Source organism: Primulina huaijiensis, chromosome 12, assembly GCF_012295235.1.
Source record: "Primulina huaijiensis isolate GDHJ02 chromosome 12, ASM1229523v2, whole genome shotgun sequence".
In the NCBI taxonomy this organism is placed as follows: domain Eukaryota; kingdom Viridiplantae; phylum Streptophyta; class Magnoliopsida; order Lamiales; family Gesneriaceae; genus Primulina; species Primulina huaijiensis.
This window is the reverse complement of record NC_133317.1, coordinates 3,407,469-3,426,065: the sequence shown is the minus strand read 5'-3', so window position 1 is coordinate 3,426,065 and position 18,597 is coordinate 3,407,469. Positions and strand designations below refer to the sequence as shown.

At 32.9% G+C, this 18,597-nt stretch overlaps 1 protein-coding gene across 1 annotated transcript; it reads left to right on the top strand.

The window, feature by feature from the left end:
* Positions 1-6,698: 6,698 nt before the first annotated feature.
* Positions 6,699-17,007, top strand: LOC140989782 (protein KINESIN LIGHT CHAIN-RELATED 1-like). Its single transcript, XM_073459175.1, has 4 exons — positions 6,699-7,529; positions 13,835-14,743; positions 15,499-15,588; positions 16,606-17,007. Exons 1-4 carry the CDS (start codon positions 6,895-6,897, stop codon positions 16,742-16,744), a joined length of 1,773 nt encoding a protein of 590 aa, XP_073315276.1. The 5' UTR covers positions 6,699-6,894; the 3' UTR covers positions 16,745-17,007.
* The last annotated feature ends 1,590 nt before the right edge of the window (positions 17,008-18,597 follow it).

Sequence of the window (18,597 nt, the reverse complement as noted above, 5' to 3'; positions counted from 1 at the left end):
ATATGATTTATAATGTAAGGAAGACGGTCTGTCTCTTTTTTCCCCATTTTCGGTGTTCTCACGAAGGTCAAAATTAAATATTGCGTGTGTGACTGAACATATTCAATTTTTTTACGAAACAAATTTTTTTTTTTTACGTTTGACTTTAAGAAAAAGTATAAAATATTATTGATGTATATTTCAAAAGTATATAAAGAGTTCAGAACAACTTCCTATAATTCTATTTTCTACCAAATTTTAATGCAATAAAATAATTGTTAATAATGAAATTTAGGTGATGTGAGACTTTTTTATAAATAAATTACATCGGGCTTATTTTTTTGATAAAACTGAAGTAAATATTCAACGGAACCATTTTGTATTTTTCAATGCTGTCGTAATAAGAAATTTCATTTTGTGATCGGAATAACTCTCAAAATTAGACTAAAATGTATATGCAATAAATAAACGAACGAACGAAGAGCAATCACAAGATTTTTCAATGACATTTTAAAAACTTTCCCAACAACTTTGATCAAAGTGGCTTCGTATGTTTAAAGTTATTAGAATCTTACGCAACTAATATTAAACAAATCATGTGTGACATGTTAATTTATACAACACACATAATTAATGCGTGTACTCGAAATTTTATTGTTTTTATTATAAGATCGATAATAATAAATTACAAAATAAAATGTTAGCAAGTAATAATTACTTTTAACTAAAGCTTTCATCATTTGTAGGTGTGTGTATATATATATATATAACTACAAAAAAAAAAAGTGAAAGACATATATAACTTAAAGTGAGTGTGTGTGTGTGTGTGTGTGTGTGTGTGTGTATATATATATAACTACAAAAAAAAAGTGAAAGACATATATAACTTAAAGTAAAGTTTATTTTCTAAAATTTTATTTCGACAAATGTTAATAACAAATTGTGTTAAACGTGAATCGATGATATACCAAATATTTGATCAATCATCTGATCTCTCACAGGCTCTACACTGTTCCATATCTCACTGAAAACAAATGAATTGCTGTCACGGTCCCCACGTGTTTTGGTTTGGAGGAGATGTGAATTGAAGACCCAAATAAATTAATAAAACTTTTTATTTGTATTATTAACTAATGTGACTAATGTGACGGGAGAACGTGAGGACTGATCATCGGTGTCATGATGAGTTAAAACAGATAATAAGAGGTTTTTGGCAGATTTTTAGACAAATGAAACATGAATGAACTGATATAACATCAAAATGAAAGGAATTTTAAAACTGTACATGTATGAGATTGTACCGTTGAGGAGTGATTAAAAAGACTTGATAGTACTATTACTAAAAAATGTGTATATTTATTTCGAGAGCTCATCACAATAAGAAGTATTTCAAAGTTAATCATGTTTGACTTAGGACAATGCTAGAATAAATGAATTTTTTAGGATGTATGTAAGTGATGACATAAATAAGCTAACAATCGTCGAATCTAGAGCTTTGCAATTAATGTGTTTTGGTATGAATTGTGACTATTGAGAAATTATTTTGAACGAATATTATTTCAAAATAATTCTTGGAAAATTAATAAATACACATGTACTGGTAGGCTGTTGTCAAATTTATCGATAAATCGATAAAGTCTATATATAAACTCGAAATAAGTATCAAAACGAGATGAAAAATTCGATTATACGATGATCAAACATGGATTTAAGATTAACGTATGAAAAAAAAACGTGTTTATTTTAACTTCAATATAATTTTGTTGCCAATGAACTTGTTTTAGTTCAAAATGAACTTTTCTTTTGTGGTTTGAGAAGTTGGTAAATATGGACAATAATTAATTTAGTTTGAAATCTTAGGACAGCAGAAAGTTCCTCCCCATCCCCCCAACGTGCTACGCTACCCTAAAAATATTGACGATTAAAAAGAGAGCCACGTGAATTCCTTCCGATCCCACTGTTGCATTAGTTTTCGTCCATTTCTTCTCGAGACCACTTTCATTGAAAGAGAGGATGGCGCGGTGGCTGGAGGTAATAATTAGTAATTAATTTTTCTGTGATGAGATTTCAAAGTATGTATAAAATATAGAGTAATATTTTATTGAGATATAATATTTGTAGTTAATGTAGGACCGAACGCTTATCGCTTTTCCAAAAGCTATAACTGGTGGTAATTGTGCAACTCAAATCTTTTAAACCGCACAGCAGCTCAAACACCATGGTTCGATCGCTTTTCCAGCAGAGACAATTATTGTACCAAACAATCTCCCTCCCAATAATTGCGCTCTTTGAAATCAATGGGAATCGAACCCGTGATCTTGGCTCTGATATCAATTGTAGGACTGAGCGCTTATCACTTTACCAAAAGCTATAGTTGGTGGTAATTGTGCAACTCAAATCTTTTAAACCGCACAACAGCTCAAACAACACGGTTCGATCGCTTTTCCAGAAGGGACAATTATTGATCCCAAAAGTTAAATATAAAATTTATTAAAATAAATTTTTTATGGTATTTTTTAACTAAAAGAAATCGAAGTATTTTTGTAATTTTATCGGAGAATTTTTTACTTGTAAAAAAATCAAAATATAATTCTAAATTTAGTTATATTAGGTCTCTCAATTATTTTAATATAATATAGATTCTTACCAGCCAACAAAGCACACACATTGTGCGCGTGCAATAAATTATATTGTTTTTTTATATATAAATAATAATGACTTGTATAGTTTATAATATTGATAAAAATTCAATAAATTATATTGTTTTTTATATATAAATAATAATGATTTGTATAGTTTATAATATTGCTAAAAATTATTGCCGACCATAATAAATAATAAATAAATTTATAAAAGATCCTATAATTCAGTATCCTATTGAACTTTACTCACGTGGACTCCTAAAACAACTGTGAATAGTAATGCACATTATTATTATTATTTAACATTTTCTAACATTATCGTAGCTTTTAACTAATCATTTGCAACCATTACTCTATTATTTTAAAGCCAAAATAAACTGTCATACAAAATTTAAATAAATCTATTCATTGATATAATTCGATTTACGTACATTATCAGTATTTTTATTGCTCTCCCAAGTCCATCTTTCGCGAAACATGTTCATAATTTTTTTCGTGAGATGAGTCAATTCGATTCATACTTAAAGTGAAAAGTAATTTTGTTAATACAAAAAATAATATTTTTTCATAAATCGGTCTAAGTTGGAGACTTATTTTAAAAAATTAACTAATAAAATCGTCTCACAAATTTTTTTTTTTTTTTTCTGACAACCCCCTCTATTTATGCATCGGGTACTAAAGAATGTGACGAAGGCATACTAAAAACGTTAACATTATATATTACGTCTGAAAACAAATGAATCGTTATCACGGTCCCACTAGTTTGCATAGAACCATTGGGGAGGAGATGTGAATCAAAGACCCAAATGATAAATTAATAGACCTTCGTATGGCGTACATAATTTTGTAGAAAATAATTTTGCACATTATTATACGATTTCACATATCTTTATTAGTGAGATGAGTCAATTCTACTTATATTTATATTAAATTATAAATGACTCAAATAAAAGATTTGTATAACAGAATTGACACATGAGACGGGTTTCACGTAATTTTTTGCCATTAAATTATCAAATAGCTATGTGCCGAGATAGTAGTCGAATTAAATATGTGCGTAATACTTGGGATATTATAAATACGTACATTGCCAAATTTTAATAGAAGAGAATGGATGAAGTCATCGTATAGCTTGAAATAAATATCGAAATTCGAAACGATATGAAAATTTTGATAATTCAATGACCGAACGTGGATTTAAAATTAACGAGTGCACTTTCACATATGTGTTTAATGTGAAAGATGCTGATGTTAATAATGTCATCTTTCATTTTTTTTATATCTAACTCGTCACGGTTGTCTAGTAATGTTTCTTAATCACTGAAATTTGACTTCGCTTCCGTGACACTCGGATGGACAATGACAACTTTATGATATGTTTTCTTATTTGTTATAGAGATACGAGTATCTTTGTTATTGATGTCTATTTCAAATTCAATCTTGTTGTTAATGGACTTATTTTAGTTCAAAAATAGCATCGTATGAGACCGTTTTACAGATCAATTTTGTGATATAGAAAGTCTTTCGGTATGACCTATGAAAAATATCATTTTTATTTTTTTTAATAGTAGATTTAAACTGAGTCGACGCGTCTCACAATGACCTACTCTTGTCACACAGTTTGAGTAGTTGGTAAACATGGACATCTGCGGGTTGTATTCAAAGAAATCTCATGTAGCTACTAAACTTCAAAGTTGTGCTGCTTCAGGGAAAAAATAGAAAATTTTAGGATGGAAGGCAAACTATTAGAATTTAAAAATGATATTAATTTATTTCCAAGGAGCAATGATTACAATAAATAGCCCGCATACCTAAAATTAAGTAGCATAAATAAATAAATAAATAAATAAATATATATATGTGTATGTATGTGTATATATATATATATGTATGTATGTATGTATGTATGTATTGGTAGGTGGAATGAAGATTTGTTCGTGCATTAATTTAGTTTGAAAATGTCATAAGCTCCTCCCCATACCCCAACGTGCTACGCTACCCTAATCAGTAGCATTAATTAAAAATCTTGACGATTAAAAAGATAGCCACGTGAATTCCTTCCGATCCCACTGTTGCATTGGTTTTAGTTCATTTCTCGTGGGATTCATTCCACGTTTATATCCGATTAGTTTCGAGTCATAAACGCAACACTACAACTCTATAGGTCTTTCAATTTTCCTTTTGATTTTCCTTTTGAAACCATACGCACTCGAATAGAGAAACGTGTGGTTTAGTTTATTTAAAGTGTGTGTGATGATATAAATTAGTACGATACCATTTATTTGAGATTTCGTAGAACTGAAATATATATCGTTGATTTCATTTGCACACATCAAGAATTCCGGTCGAGTCGATTAAATTTATATCCCAAAATTAGGAGTTGCAAGAGGGATTATATATGTGTTGATGCAAATAAACTTTGGAAAGATAAATTATTGAGAAGCTGATTATATGAGAATTTAATTTTTTTATTATTATTATAAACTCAATACCTATGGATATTGGTTGTCCCTTTTAAATATACACTGGATCAACATATTTACTGGGTCTCGAAGTTCATTGGGCTCTTGCAAGATTAAAAAATATATGGTCTCTTTCTAATCTTGCAATAGCCCAATAGACCTCTAGGCCCAGAAAAACTAAGCTTTCGTTTTTCTTATCATCAAACGTAAAAATAAATAGCAATAGTAATTTGGGCCCAAACTAGTTAATAACAAAACATAGAATGAAATATCTGTATGTAACGACTATCTCAAGGTATCATTCTATTCTAATACCCTTAAAAGTGCATCTTGTTTTCCTTAAAAAAAACAAAAACAAAAAAAGTTGCTTCTTGTTTATGTGAGAATTATGATTACTATTAGGTTAAGTTTGGACGAATGGGTTTCAAATTAATTGGATGGATTTATGTCAATTACATTTCAAATTCACGTATTTGTTAATTTATTATGTAGATGTAATGATAATGCTTTAGTTTTAACTAAATTAATTAAGATTGAGGATTTTGAATTGTTTGCTATCATGTGTTGGGCTGTATGGTCTGAAACTTGCAAGAGAGCGCATGCTTCTATGGGACAATTACATGAATTTTGCATCGATTGGGCATATGCATTGCTGCTGGATACTCTTTAGCAATCTTTCAAGGTTTGTAACGCAGACACCCCCGGGATAAGTTTGGAAGCCATTATTACCGAATCAATCCAGGTTGGATGTTGATCCGTGGTTTAACGAACATGAGAACAAGTTTAGTATTGAGGTAGTGGTTTGAGATTCTCAAGGCTCGGTTTGGGGTGCTTCAACGTGCATCATTAGGCACCCAAGATCAATGAGAGGCGCGAAGTTAACTACTATTAGATATGGCATGAATTTTTGCTTGATAGTTGGTTTTACAAATATATACATATTCTTAAACTCTACTCAAGCAATTAACATCATCCATGTACTTGACGAGGACCTGGAACAAAATGGTGTTATAACTCTGAAAATTCAAACTTTTATGAAATCTAACACTTTCATTTCTCTTTAATACATAAGAAAGATGACAAATAGAGTGATTTATTTTCTAACTCGCGAGGCTATTTAGTTATCGTCGTATATCGAATGACTTAATGAAGACATATTTTTTTATATTTGTGTGGGAGGGAAACTCTAAATTGATACTAATTTATACATATTCTTCTAGCAATACCAATTCTCATCGAATCTTCTTTTATAATTACTCGCAGTCTAGCACTAAGGGAATTACATGTTCACAATCATTTTTCATAACTTCAATCATTTTTCATAACTTCGGACACCATACAATTAGTTGGAAATGAGGTTGTGACACTTATGTATCGGGTTTAGTGCTTGTGAGTGAACAATCTCCTCCAACTTGATCCATTTGCCCACGATTTTCGAATCAACCTTTCCACGATCCAGTATAAATTATGGGATTAAGATGCAAGGATTAACCTGCACAATTATCTTAAATTGGAGGTGGAATTGCATTTTTATTTATTTTGGAGAGCAAACTGGGAACATTTATAAATTAAGGGATTACATTGCAATTTGTGTCTCACTTTATCCTCGGATTCAGTCATCAGTCCAGTCTCACCAGCAGGCAGCAACAGCTGGAAATGGTGGTATGCATGAATCTCACCATTATTAACTAACAAATTTGCTTGAAAATCCTCCCATTAATCCTTCCAATTCATACTTGATCCTCTTCAATTACATATATTTATACATAAAATTTTTCAGCGTTATCAAATTTCCAGTTATTCTCCTGAAAATGCCGGGCTTAGTTACAGTTAAGACCCCACCGGACGCACCGCTTCTGCGAATCACGGTGCCCAATGACCCACAAACCCCAATTCAACCCGGATCCACTAGATCCGCCTCACGCCGCCCTCCATCCCCGTCGCCGTCGACCTCACGTGCAAAACCTTCCCCTGATCGTAAGAAGAAGTCTCCACCAGAAAAAGCCTTCCTAGACGAATCCTCACTTGACAACCCGGATCTCGGCCCGTTCTTACTCAAGCTGGCGCGTGACACAATTGCTTCCGGGGAAGGTCCGAACAAAGCTTTAGAATATGCTTTGCGAGCCGCAAAGAGTTTTGAGCGTTGCGTGGTTGATGGGGAGCCGAGCTTGGACTTGGTTATGAGTCTGCACGTAGTGGCAGCGATTTATTGTAGCTTGGGGAGGTTTGAGGAGTCGGCAGAGGTGTTGGAGAAGGCAATTAAGGTTCCGGACGTGAAGAAAGGCGCGGATCACGCATTGGCTGTGTTTTCGGGGTATATGCAGCTGGGGGACACACATTCGATGTTAGGGCAGCTGGATCGGTCTATTGAGTGTTATGAAGAAGGGTTAAAGATACAGATGGAGACGTTGGGTGACACCGATCCTCGAGTTTCAGAGACTTGCAGGTGCGTGTTATGATTGTTTCTTTGAGGTTATGTTGTGGCTTGTTGGATTTGATTATGAATAATTATGTGTACTCCTGATTCATTCATTTTTAGTGGGGGGTTGGAAAAACTGTGGTGGGAAATGATGCAAAATCGACCTTGTTTGAAAGGCATAGTTGCCTCATAAGATTAACACATATCGGTACCATTGAGAAGCCAAGAATCAAACTTCAGTTACACCGACAAAGAAAATAGGAGAAGTAATCTTAAAAGCAAATCTAATATGTAATAGGGCATCACACACGGCTGTTATAGGGAAGCACATTGTCAAACAAGTAGATCAAACAATAAAGGTGGTCCAACAGGACATATACTATTACAGAAGTCCCAGACAAAAGAAAAATAGTGACAAAAATAGGAAATGTTGAAGTTTTTTCTATTCAACCCCCTCAAAAAATTTGAAATTTCCGAAAGCAAAACATTAATTAAAATCAAAATTCTACAACTTTAAAACCTAGTTATAATGTCTGATCTTTATTGCTAAAAGCGTTTCTAGATTTAGCTGAAACTTGACAACTCCCTTAGATCATCCGCAATGACACTCAACAACTCATCAAAAATCGTAGGGTCCACTGCCACATACTCATTATAACAACATATTTCTTTTACCCACATTCCTTTTAACATTAAAATTCATTATTTATGGGGCCCACAATCCACTCAATCATCTTAGAATTTTTTCATATTAAATAAATATGTTTTAAATATATTTTACATTATTTAAATCATTATTGTAATTTTTTAAATAATCTTACTTTTTAATAAAATAATTTTATTAATTTAAAAAAATAATATTAATGTTTTTTTAAATATATTTATTAAATAAAGTAGATGTTCGAAAGAAATACCACGACGGAAGAAGAATTTAAACAAGACGTGAGCACATTTTATTTAAAGTTACAATATAATTATGAAATTGAAATGAAACAATAACTTCGAACGGATTGTTGCTGTATTGCCCCCAGATATGCTCAACTAAGTCTGCACGAAGTTGGTGATGAACTTGAGTGTCACGTAGCTTAGAATTTGTCCGAAGATAATCCTGAAATCCTCGGTTTGAGCCATGGATAGTTTGTGCGGGTTCGTCACCTTCATCGTTGTACCAATTTGTCACGTGGCCTCCCTCATCCTCAACGATCATGTTATGCAAAACATTTCAGGAGATGTGAAAGGCATAACATTTGTGTGTGGGGTACTATATCCATGAACAACCGGCGGCGTGAAATACGGATGACTCATGTTTTGCCAATATTCGGCTGGAAGCGGTTGATATGGACCTCAAGGGGCATAATTCGGATGATTCATAGAATTTCCAAAACCTTGGAAATTTTGGGGAGGAAACGTCATATTTGGAAATGGATGTGGGTATTGATAATTTGATGGAATTTGTGAATTTTGGAAGATGGATATTCTTGCGGGTTGTTTGTAGAATTCAAGAAATTTATAAAAAAATGCCTTATTATTTTCATCCATTTCGGATAGAAAATAAGTTTTTTGGAACTTAAAAAAATAGATGGGAGAATATTGGAGAGTAGAATTGGAGAGTGTAATGAGTTGGAATGAAAATATGTGTACACATTTGTGAGTATTTGTAGAAGAGAATTGAAACTAGCCGTTACAAATTTTTTGGATTTTTTATAATTAAATTCGAATTTAGTTAAATATTTTTTTTAAAAAATAAAAAATAGAAAATTTACAACGTTTATAAATAAATGAAAAAATTTAAAAAAACAAACAAATCCAAACGTTAAGAAAAAAATTTTTTTTAAAAATTTAAAAAAATTATTTCAAAAATGAGTGGGACCCGCGTGAAAAAGAAAAATAAAAAAATAAAAAAAATTAATCCAAATGCCCCACGCGTTTTGTACGCGCCAGACACAAAGTCTGGCACGCGCCAATTGCAAAAATAAAAAAAAAATGAGAGAGGGTTGAACGCCCCCTCTCTCTCTAATGCCCACTCACAACAGAGAGGGGTGTTAAATGGACATTATACCCTCATTGTGAGTGCTCTTAGGCAAACCATTTAAAAGCATGTGTGACTCATACTTTACTGAAAATCTGCCACTGATCTCATAACATGTCATAGTCCATGCTTTTCATTAGAGCACTCACAATATAATGTCCATTGAACATCCCTCTCCATTGTGAGTGGACATTAAGAGAGAGAGAGAGAGAGTGGCGTTCAAATGTTTGAACGCCTTCTCTCGATTTTTTTTTTTGCAATTGCACGCGCCACACCCCACGCGTTTTGTATTAAATTTTTTTATTTTTTTTATTTTTCTTTTTCACGCGAGTCCGACACGTATTTGAAATAATTTTTTTTAATTTTTTCTTAACGGTTGGATTTGTTTGTTTTTTTCAAATTTTTTAAATTTTTTTTGTTTCCATTTATAACCGTTGTAGATTTTCTGTTTTTTTTATTTTTTTAATATTTAATTAAATTCGAATTAAATTATAAAAAATCCAAAAAATTTGTAACGGCTATTTAACAGTTAGTTTCAATTCTCTTATATAAATACCCACAAATGTGTGTACATATTTTCATTCCAACTCACTACACTCTCCAATTCAACTCTCTAATATTCTCCAATCTATTTTTTTTATCCATTTCGGATAAAAAATAAGATTTTATAAACAAAATAGATTGGAGAATATTAGAGAGTTGAATTGGAGAGTGTAGTGAGTTGTAATGAAAATATGTGTACACATTTGTGGGTTTAAGTTCTAAAAATCTTATTTTTTATCCGAAATGGATAAAAATAATAAGACATTTTTTACAAATTCTGAGCTACGTGACACTCAAGTTCATCACCAACTTCGTGCAGACTTAGTTGAGCATATCTGGGGGCAAGATAACAACAATCCGTGAATAGTATTTCATATGTTATTTTTAATTTCATCAAAGTGTGATTTATTTCTAAGTTATTATTTCATTTCAATTTCATAAATATATTGTAACTTTAAATAAATTGTGCCCAAGTCTTGTTTAAATTCTTCTTCCCTCGTGATATTTTTTTCGAACACCTACTTTATTTAATAAATATATTTAAAAAACATTAATATTATTTTTTAAAATTAATAAAATTATTTTATTAAAAATTAAGATTATTTTAAATATTAGAATAATGATTTAAATAATGTAAAATATATTTAAAACATATTTATTTAATATGAAAAAATTTAAGATTATTGAGTGGACTGTGGACCCCACAAATAATGAGTTTTAACGTTAGAAAGAATGTGAGTAAAAGAGATATATTGTTATAATGAGTATGTGGCAGTGGATCTCACGATTTTTGATAAGTTGGTGGGTGTCATTGCAGATGCTCTTACAATTAATAGCTCTTCACATGGAAAAAGGCATCTCATTGCATCGAGCTATGCATTTTTTTGCTCCAGCTGAATGAAACTTCTTCATAGGGTGTCCATGTGAGTGCCCAACATCCTAATGACAGTTTAATTAGTATGCACTTAGAATTTATTTAAAGTAAATAACATAAACGTGAATAAGTTTTTTCGATTTTGAACTTTCACCCTATATAAATTTCGGTACGCCCTCAGCGTACGAGGGAGATACCAAAAACTCAAACAACAAAATATCAATAACATAATATGCTCTACATAAAATAACATATGTCAGTTTCATAAAAATCACAAATTATGCAGCAACTGTCGCCTGTGAATACACAAATAGATGCATATGATTCAAATGAGCCACATAATATCGTGTAAGCCACATATAATACATAATTAATATAATGGTGCATAAATCATGTAATAAACACCTTCAAAGTTCTATTACCGGTTACATCACACGTCCCTAGAGACGCCGTAATGAAGCCTGGTACGTATCTCAAATAGTGCGAGAATGACCCAAAAATGAGTCCGAAGGCACTCCAGACGTCCCCGGGTTCTTTGATCCTATCACCAAAAACAGAAATTAGCTTACTTTCTTTTTTATTTAATTACAAAAATGGGGGAGGGTAAGGCTCGAAAACGAGCCGATGTCAGCAAATGACATCCACAGTGCCACTTGGCTAATGCCCACTGGCGGAATTAGCTTACTTTAGTCGTTATGCCTTATTTATTGATTAAACATCTCAAAATAAAGCACTAGCCATTTTTAGACTTAGAGATTTTAAGTTCAATAAATGCCAGCTTGACACGTGCTCGGTTTTAGGCTATATCTCTCTCATTATTAATCCAAAATTTTATTAAATTTGTATGTTTTGTGAAGCTTACTTGATTTACTACATTTTATATGTTCAACTGAAGATGAAACTAATTCATTTACCTGCTGAAATCACACCACAAGCTGGTTGTTTGGCAAACAGGGCTAATTAGCATTTTCTAACTTCTCCCATTTTCTTAGAAAATTCATTTTTATTTCGTTTTTGATCGAAAACACACGGATCGGAAAAGCTCATAAACTTGATGAACTCCATTTCGTCTTTTACATTCGAAAGGATATTAGTTCGTTTACTCTGCCGTATTTTCCCCGCAAGCAAGCATGCTATTAAAACAGAGTGCTTGAAAATGACACATTTTAGAAGAATTCATAACAATTCGATGTTGATCCAAACCGAATGATTGCCAATTGGAAATGCAAGCTAACTCGATTATTTATAACTTTCATCGTATAACGATTTTCAAATACTCAACCGAATTTCTTAGAATTTTAAGAAATATGGCGCACATTCCCTGGGCTGCCCCTGCAACTTACAATCTGGACCAGTGTGGCATTTTAAGCGTATCTCATTCATTTCAAATTCAATTCGCTTATAACCGTTGCCATTTCGAAGCTATCTTGATAGTTGATACTCTAAAACTTTTATTTTTAACACCAACAACAAATTATCAACAGAGTTGGCCCAGATTTCGAATAAAGGCGCTGCATGCACATGGACTCTAGTTTTATGCAGAAATTGGACCTGTATTTTAGCCTTATCTAATCCATTTCTAAACCAAATTAGGTGATTTCAAAGCCAAATGCTAGCTAAACATGTATTTACAATTTTCATTTGGACCAGCATATCAAAATTTGAACCCATCATCATCATGCAACGTGAAATTTGGAACTCATATACACTGTTAAACAATTACAGTACATATATTCCCATAGCACAAATGTAAAAGTCATGATCCGGCAAAAAATGATCCGAAATGCGCAATCCAGACCATAATTCGAAATTTCAAGACAGAGTAACTATATACCTTTACAAGATTCAAGTTTTAGAATCAAAACTGCAGATGAAAGTTTCGAGATCCACAAAACTCGCCGACTTCCTTGATACAGCTGCAAATTTCTTTTATTTTTTCTGAAGTTTCTCAACCCTTCTCAAAACTCTACTGCTATACTAAAATTCTCATGTTATGATTGACTCGAAATCAAGGTCAGAAATGTTTTGATCGACGAGAATCAGAAGCCGGAATGAAATGAAGAACACTGAAGGGGAAAAAGAGGGGCGCCGATATGAACTAGGAAATCAGATGACACTTCATTCATTTAGTTTTGGGCGTGTGACATGTCTTAGGATCATTAGGTGTCAAATAATGTGTTTTTATGCTGACTACATTAACAAGTATAATGTATTAATCTGATTCTTTTAAACGCTGATGTAAACTTAGGAAATTGTAGATTTGCCGCTGTTTCAGCCTTAATTACATCTATTATGTATTTTGTATAGCTTAGTCTGGTATATTTTTATTATACCTATTGATTTGCTACATGTTTCAACCCTTAAACACGTCATTTATAAATCACTAATTTATATATTTGAAAGCAACCAATTGTAGTTAATCCAATTATTTGGAGTCAGTCTATGGATCTAGACACACTACATGTGTCTTTCATGGAAACCAAGTAGCTCTTAGTTCTTCAATTGATGAGCAGAGAAAATGATATTATCGATCTAACTAATGCATTTGGCTTGGGAAGGGAACTATAAAAGATATTGGTCCTTTTTTTGTTTCTTCTGAGATTTTAATCTCCCTGAAAAATAAATTGTACCTTTAATTTATCCTATTTTGTGATAAACTCCATGCTGTTTGAATGTTCTTGAAAACATCAATGGTGTTCAACCTAAATAGTCTTCGTATATTCTTCAGTATGACAGTGTGTAATAGTAACACGATATTTTCTATAATTATTTATCTGGAGAAAGGAAAGCCTGTTTCTTCATAAGCCCTTCTAGCGGAAAAAAAGGGTTAAAGGATCACAATTATTAGATGCTCTTGATTTAAATGCTGCTGTTTACCGATTGCAGATACTTAGCCGAGGCCCATGTTCAGGCCATGCGCTTTGTTGAAGCAGAAAATCTATGCAAGAGAACTCTTGAAATCCATCGTGTGCATAGCCCGCCTGCATCTCTTGAGGAAGCAGCTGACCGACGGTTGATGGCTCTCATATGTGAGGCTAAAGGTGATTATGAGTCAGCCTTGGAACACCTTGTACTAGCTAGCATGGCAATGATTGCAAATGGACAAGAAAATGAAGTTGCTGCTATTGATGTTTGCATAGGAAATATTTACTCGTCACTTACCCGTTTTGATGAAGCCGTTTTCTCCTATCAAAAAGCTCTTACAGTTTTCAAATCTTCCAAGGGTGATAACCATCCTTATGTTGCCTCGGTATTTTTACGGTTGGCTGAATTGTACTACAAGACTGGAAAATTGAGGGAGTCTCGGTCTTATTGTGAAAATGCCCTGAGAATATTTACAAAGCCCATACCTGGCACCAGTGCTGAAGAAATTGCAAGTGGGATGACTGAAATTTCAGCCATTTACGAATTGTTTAATGAACCCGATGAAGCTTTAAAACTCCTGCAAAAGAGTATGAAATTATTGGAGGATAAACCAGGTCAGCAAAGTACGATTGCTGGAATTGAAGCTCGGATGGGAGTGATGTTTTACATGGTTTGTAAGTATGAAGAATCATTGAACTGCTTTGAAAGTGCTGTAATGAAACTTAGAGCTAGCGGAGAGAGGAAATCTGGATTCTTCGGGATTGTGTTGAATCAGATGGGTTTGGCTTGTGTTCAGTTATTTAAGATGGATGAAGCTGCTGAATTGTTTGAAGAAGCTCGAGAAATACTAGAACGGGAGTGTGGTCCATTTCATCAGGATACTCTAGGTGTTTACAGCAATCTTGCAGCAACTTATGATGGCATTGGAAGGTAATTTGACGTCATTATGAGTTCTGAATTTTTCCTGTCCCTTTCTAGCTGGAGCTGCTTCGTATTAAAAGTTAGTGATATACTATTGTAAATATCACTAATATAAAATAGATTGCGGAACATATATTGAAGTGTTGCATTAAATCCTCTAGCATAGTATTAGTTAATCAGAAGGCAATCTGATGAATCAGAACTTAATCTTAGTCAAATAAAAATAATAAATAATTAATTATATGTATTTTATGCTTGCAAATATTCATGCCAGTATTCGGTTATGTAAACCTAGAGGCACAGGATGTCTTACTGCCTGTCTTGAGATTGCCTTTATATATGTAGTGGTGTCTTTCCTTCCAACTCCCTGCTAGTTCGAGTGCTCCCTGATGTTATACAGTTTCTACAGGGCGTACATTATCTGAATGTGATATTAAAATGTCATTTTGGATTAATAATTAATATAAGTGGTTTTTATTTGAAATTTGTTACACTGATCTATGAAGTCAAATGCAAAATAAGTTTGTGTCCTAGGAAATGATAGTAGTTTGGTCATCCTCTTGCACTCTTTTATCCATTCGAACCTTCTTCTGCATTTTTATCCAATCTTTTTGTAGTGATTGGATGTTGAGTGTTCTATGTAGGATTTTGGAGAATACTGAGATTGAATGAAACTCAGTGGTGAACATCTTGTCAAATACACATTTGAGATGCTTTTTTTTTAATCCCAAACTTGTTTTGAAATATTTTCTCAAAATTTGCAGAATTGAAGATGCAATCGAAATCCTCGAGTACATTCTTAAACTGCGTGAGGAGAAGCTTNTAATTGGGGGATTAATAAATTATGTAAACGCGTCATTTGTGGGCTTTTTGGTGGTGAACATGGATTAAGACATGGTTTAAGTTTTAAGTTTCCTTGGATTCTAAGTGGTTAACAAATCTTGGTCCTTTTCGTATAATAATGGATGTACTCCAAAAGTGTACTTATTCTTAATGACGATTTAGAATGTGTGGAAATTCATGTCCATTCAATTATTAAGTGTTGAGGACCCTAAGATAGAATTGAAATTACCATTTAAACTCAAGCTCAAAACAACAATAAGCTCGAATGAAGGGTAAATTGGGTACGTTAAACATATTTTTTTTACGAAAGAAATATAACTTACATACGCTAAAATACATAAAATTCATTATAAATATATGACCACGTATTTCAGCGTAATCGAGTTCATATTTTTAAATTCATGTTTGACCAGATTTATTTTTCTGAATGTTCCCTCGAATCTAAGTCAAATGATTTACTTCGTGAGGTAGTTCGAAACACCTTATGTATCGAGAGATATAATCTTCAACCAAATAGGCAAAAATTTGTGTAAGACGGTCTCACGGGTCGTATTTTGTGTGACAGATCTCTTATTTGGATTATCCATGAAAAAATATTACTTTTTATGCTAAGAGTATTACTTTTTATTGTGAATATGCTAAGATTAGTATGTAAATGATAAAAGAAATTATTGTGATAGAAATATACTATATAATGTAAAATTGTATTATGTTTGGTATGATTTTTAAGTGTGGGATAATTTTGAATTTTTTGATTAAATGACAAAATTGCCCTTTCTTTTTTTGTTTTTCTTCTTCCACTCCGGCGGCGATGGTCCGGCAGAGACGGCGACGGCGGTCGGCCGGAGACGGCGGCGGTGGTCGGCGGCATCGGCGGCTGGCGGTGGATGGCCGGAAGCGGCGGCGGCGGCGGCGGTCGACGGCGATGTTCGGCCGGAAGTAGCGGTGGGCGGCGGTGGCCGACGGTTGCCCGCGGCGGTGGTCGGCCTTTGGCGGATGTTGCCCGTGGACGGTCGGTGANAAGCAAGGCTAGCTGAGCTCTTGAAAGAAGCTGGTAGGTCTAGGAACAAGGAGGCAAAATCGCTTGAAAACCTTATCGACCCTAATTCGAGAAGGACGAAGAAAGAGACATCAAAGAAATGGTCTGCTTTTGGGTTTAGAAATTGATTGTCTGTTGTTGCTTGAGTCCGAATTTCGCGTGGTTCGGGTTTTATGCAAACATAGAAGATTGTGTATAATATCGAAGCTTCTTGTCTCCAAGACCTTTAAGGGTCACTGTGTATTGTCTGTCTAATGGGTTGATTGTTGTGATGTGTTCGAAGGAACTGTGGGAAACCTAAGTGTCTTTATTTATCCCTGCATCTGGCAAATTGTAATAACCACAATTTTAGGTAATTAGGTTGAATTTGTATCGTGTGTTTCATTTGAAATATTTAATTTGATTATGCGTTAAAAGTCCTCAATTTTCCTCACTCTTTCTGTTATAATGTATTTTTGAGACAAAAGAAGTGACTATTTATTTTGACTTTAAAAATATTTGAAACTCATGAGTCTTAATAATAATTTTATTTAGGTGTAATTTGGTCATACTAATAAGAGCTTATAACTTAATTGTAGCATAGATTTATGCATGAAATTACACCAAAATTATAATACCTGAAAAAAAGGAGAAATATTCAATAACTTCAATATCCAATCCCATGACCTTTTAAATCCGAGTGGATGGAAAAAAAAAATGTAAACGGCGATTCATGGAATATTATGAATTTTATCATATTGATATTCTTCAAATCTAAATATAGTATCATATAATTATTATTTAATCATAATCATGATATATAAATTATTGTGACTCATATACATATATTTATATATAGTTGAACGGCAGTAAGAATTATATATATAACATAAAAACTTTTGTGAGATAGTTTCACGAGTCAATTTGGTGAGAATGATATTCTATTTAGGTCGCCTATAAAAAAAATTACTTTTATGTCAAAATATTATTTTTTATTGTAAATATAGACATGGTTTACCGATCTCAAAATAATAATATGCGAGACTGTCTTACAAAGATATATAATCATCAACAAATGAAATTTGTTTTTTTTTTTTTTTGAATTTGCATATATGTGCAATTTTGATCCAATATAATTAAAGTTGAACCTAGACATATGTTTTTAAAAATCTCTATCTCTATTATTGACGACTATCATAATCTTGAATAAAATTTGTATGAGACGGTTTCACAGGTCGTTTTTTGTGAGACGAATCTCTTATTTGAGTCATCCATAAAAAAATATTATTTTTTATACTAAGAATATTACTTTTTATTGTGAATATCGGTAGAGTTGACCCGTCTCCAGGGGCGGAGGTACATGTCCTTTTACCCGGGCTTTAGCCCGGGCCGTCCAAATTTTTTTTTAAAAATTTATATGTAAATTCATGTATAATTTTGGATAAATTTGATATTAGCCCGAGTAGATCAATTTAAAATATTAAAAGATTTCAGAGTTTAAAATTCTAGCCCGGGTAACGCCAGATTCCTGGTTCCGCCACTGCCCGTCTCACAGATAAAGATTCATGAGACCGTCTCACAAAATACCTACTCCATAATCTTTGCTTTTTCCGCAACCCTCCACCCCATCATTCGTAACATGTATAACCCGGAAGTATTGGATACGGGCTTTACTAAATTAATCGGCTTCACATTCACAATAAATTCATAACTTCAATTTATTTCATATAAGAAAAGTTATTAAGCGCCGAAAGTTTAAAAAGGAAAACCGAAAACGCCAAATGCATGTCTTTTCACGTTGGAACCATGAAGAACCTGTCACCATGCACGACTACAAATCTCTCCCCTACGTATACATAAGTCATGTGCGTGATGTTCATATAAACTTGAAATATATATTTAGTGGCATAAAAATGATTTTAAATAGTTGTCTTTTTTTTTTAAATTGATATTTACGCTCCATTTTATGTTATTTATATTTTACTTTATACGTAAAATATGT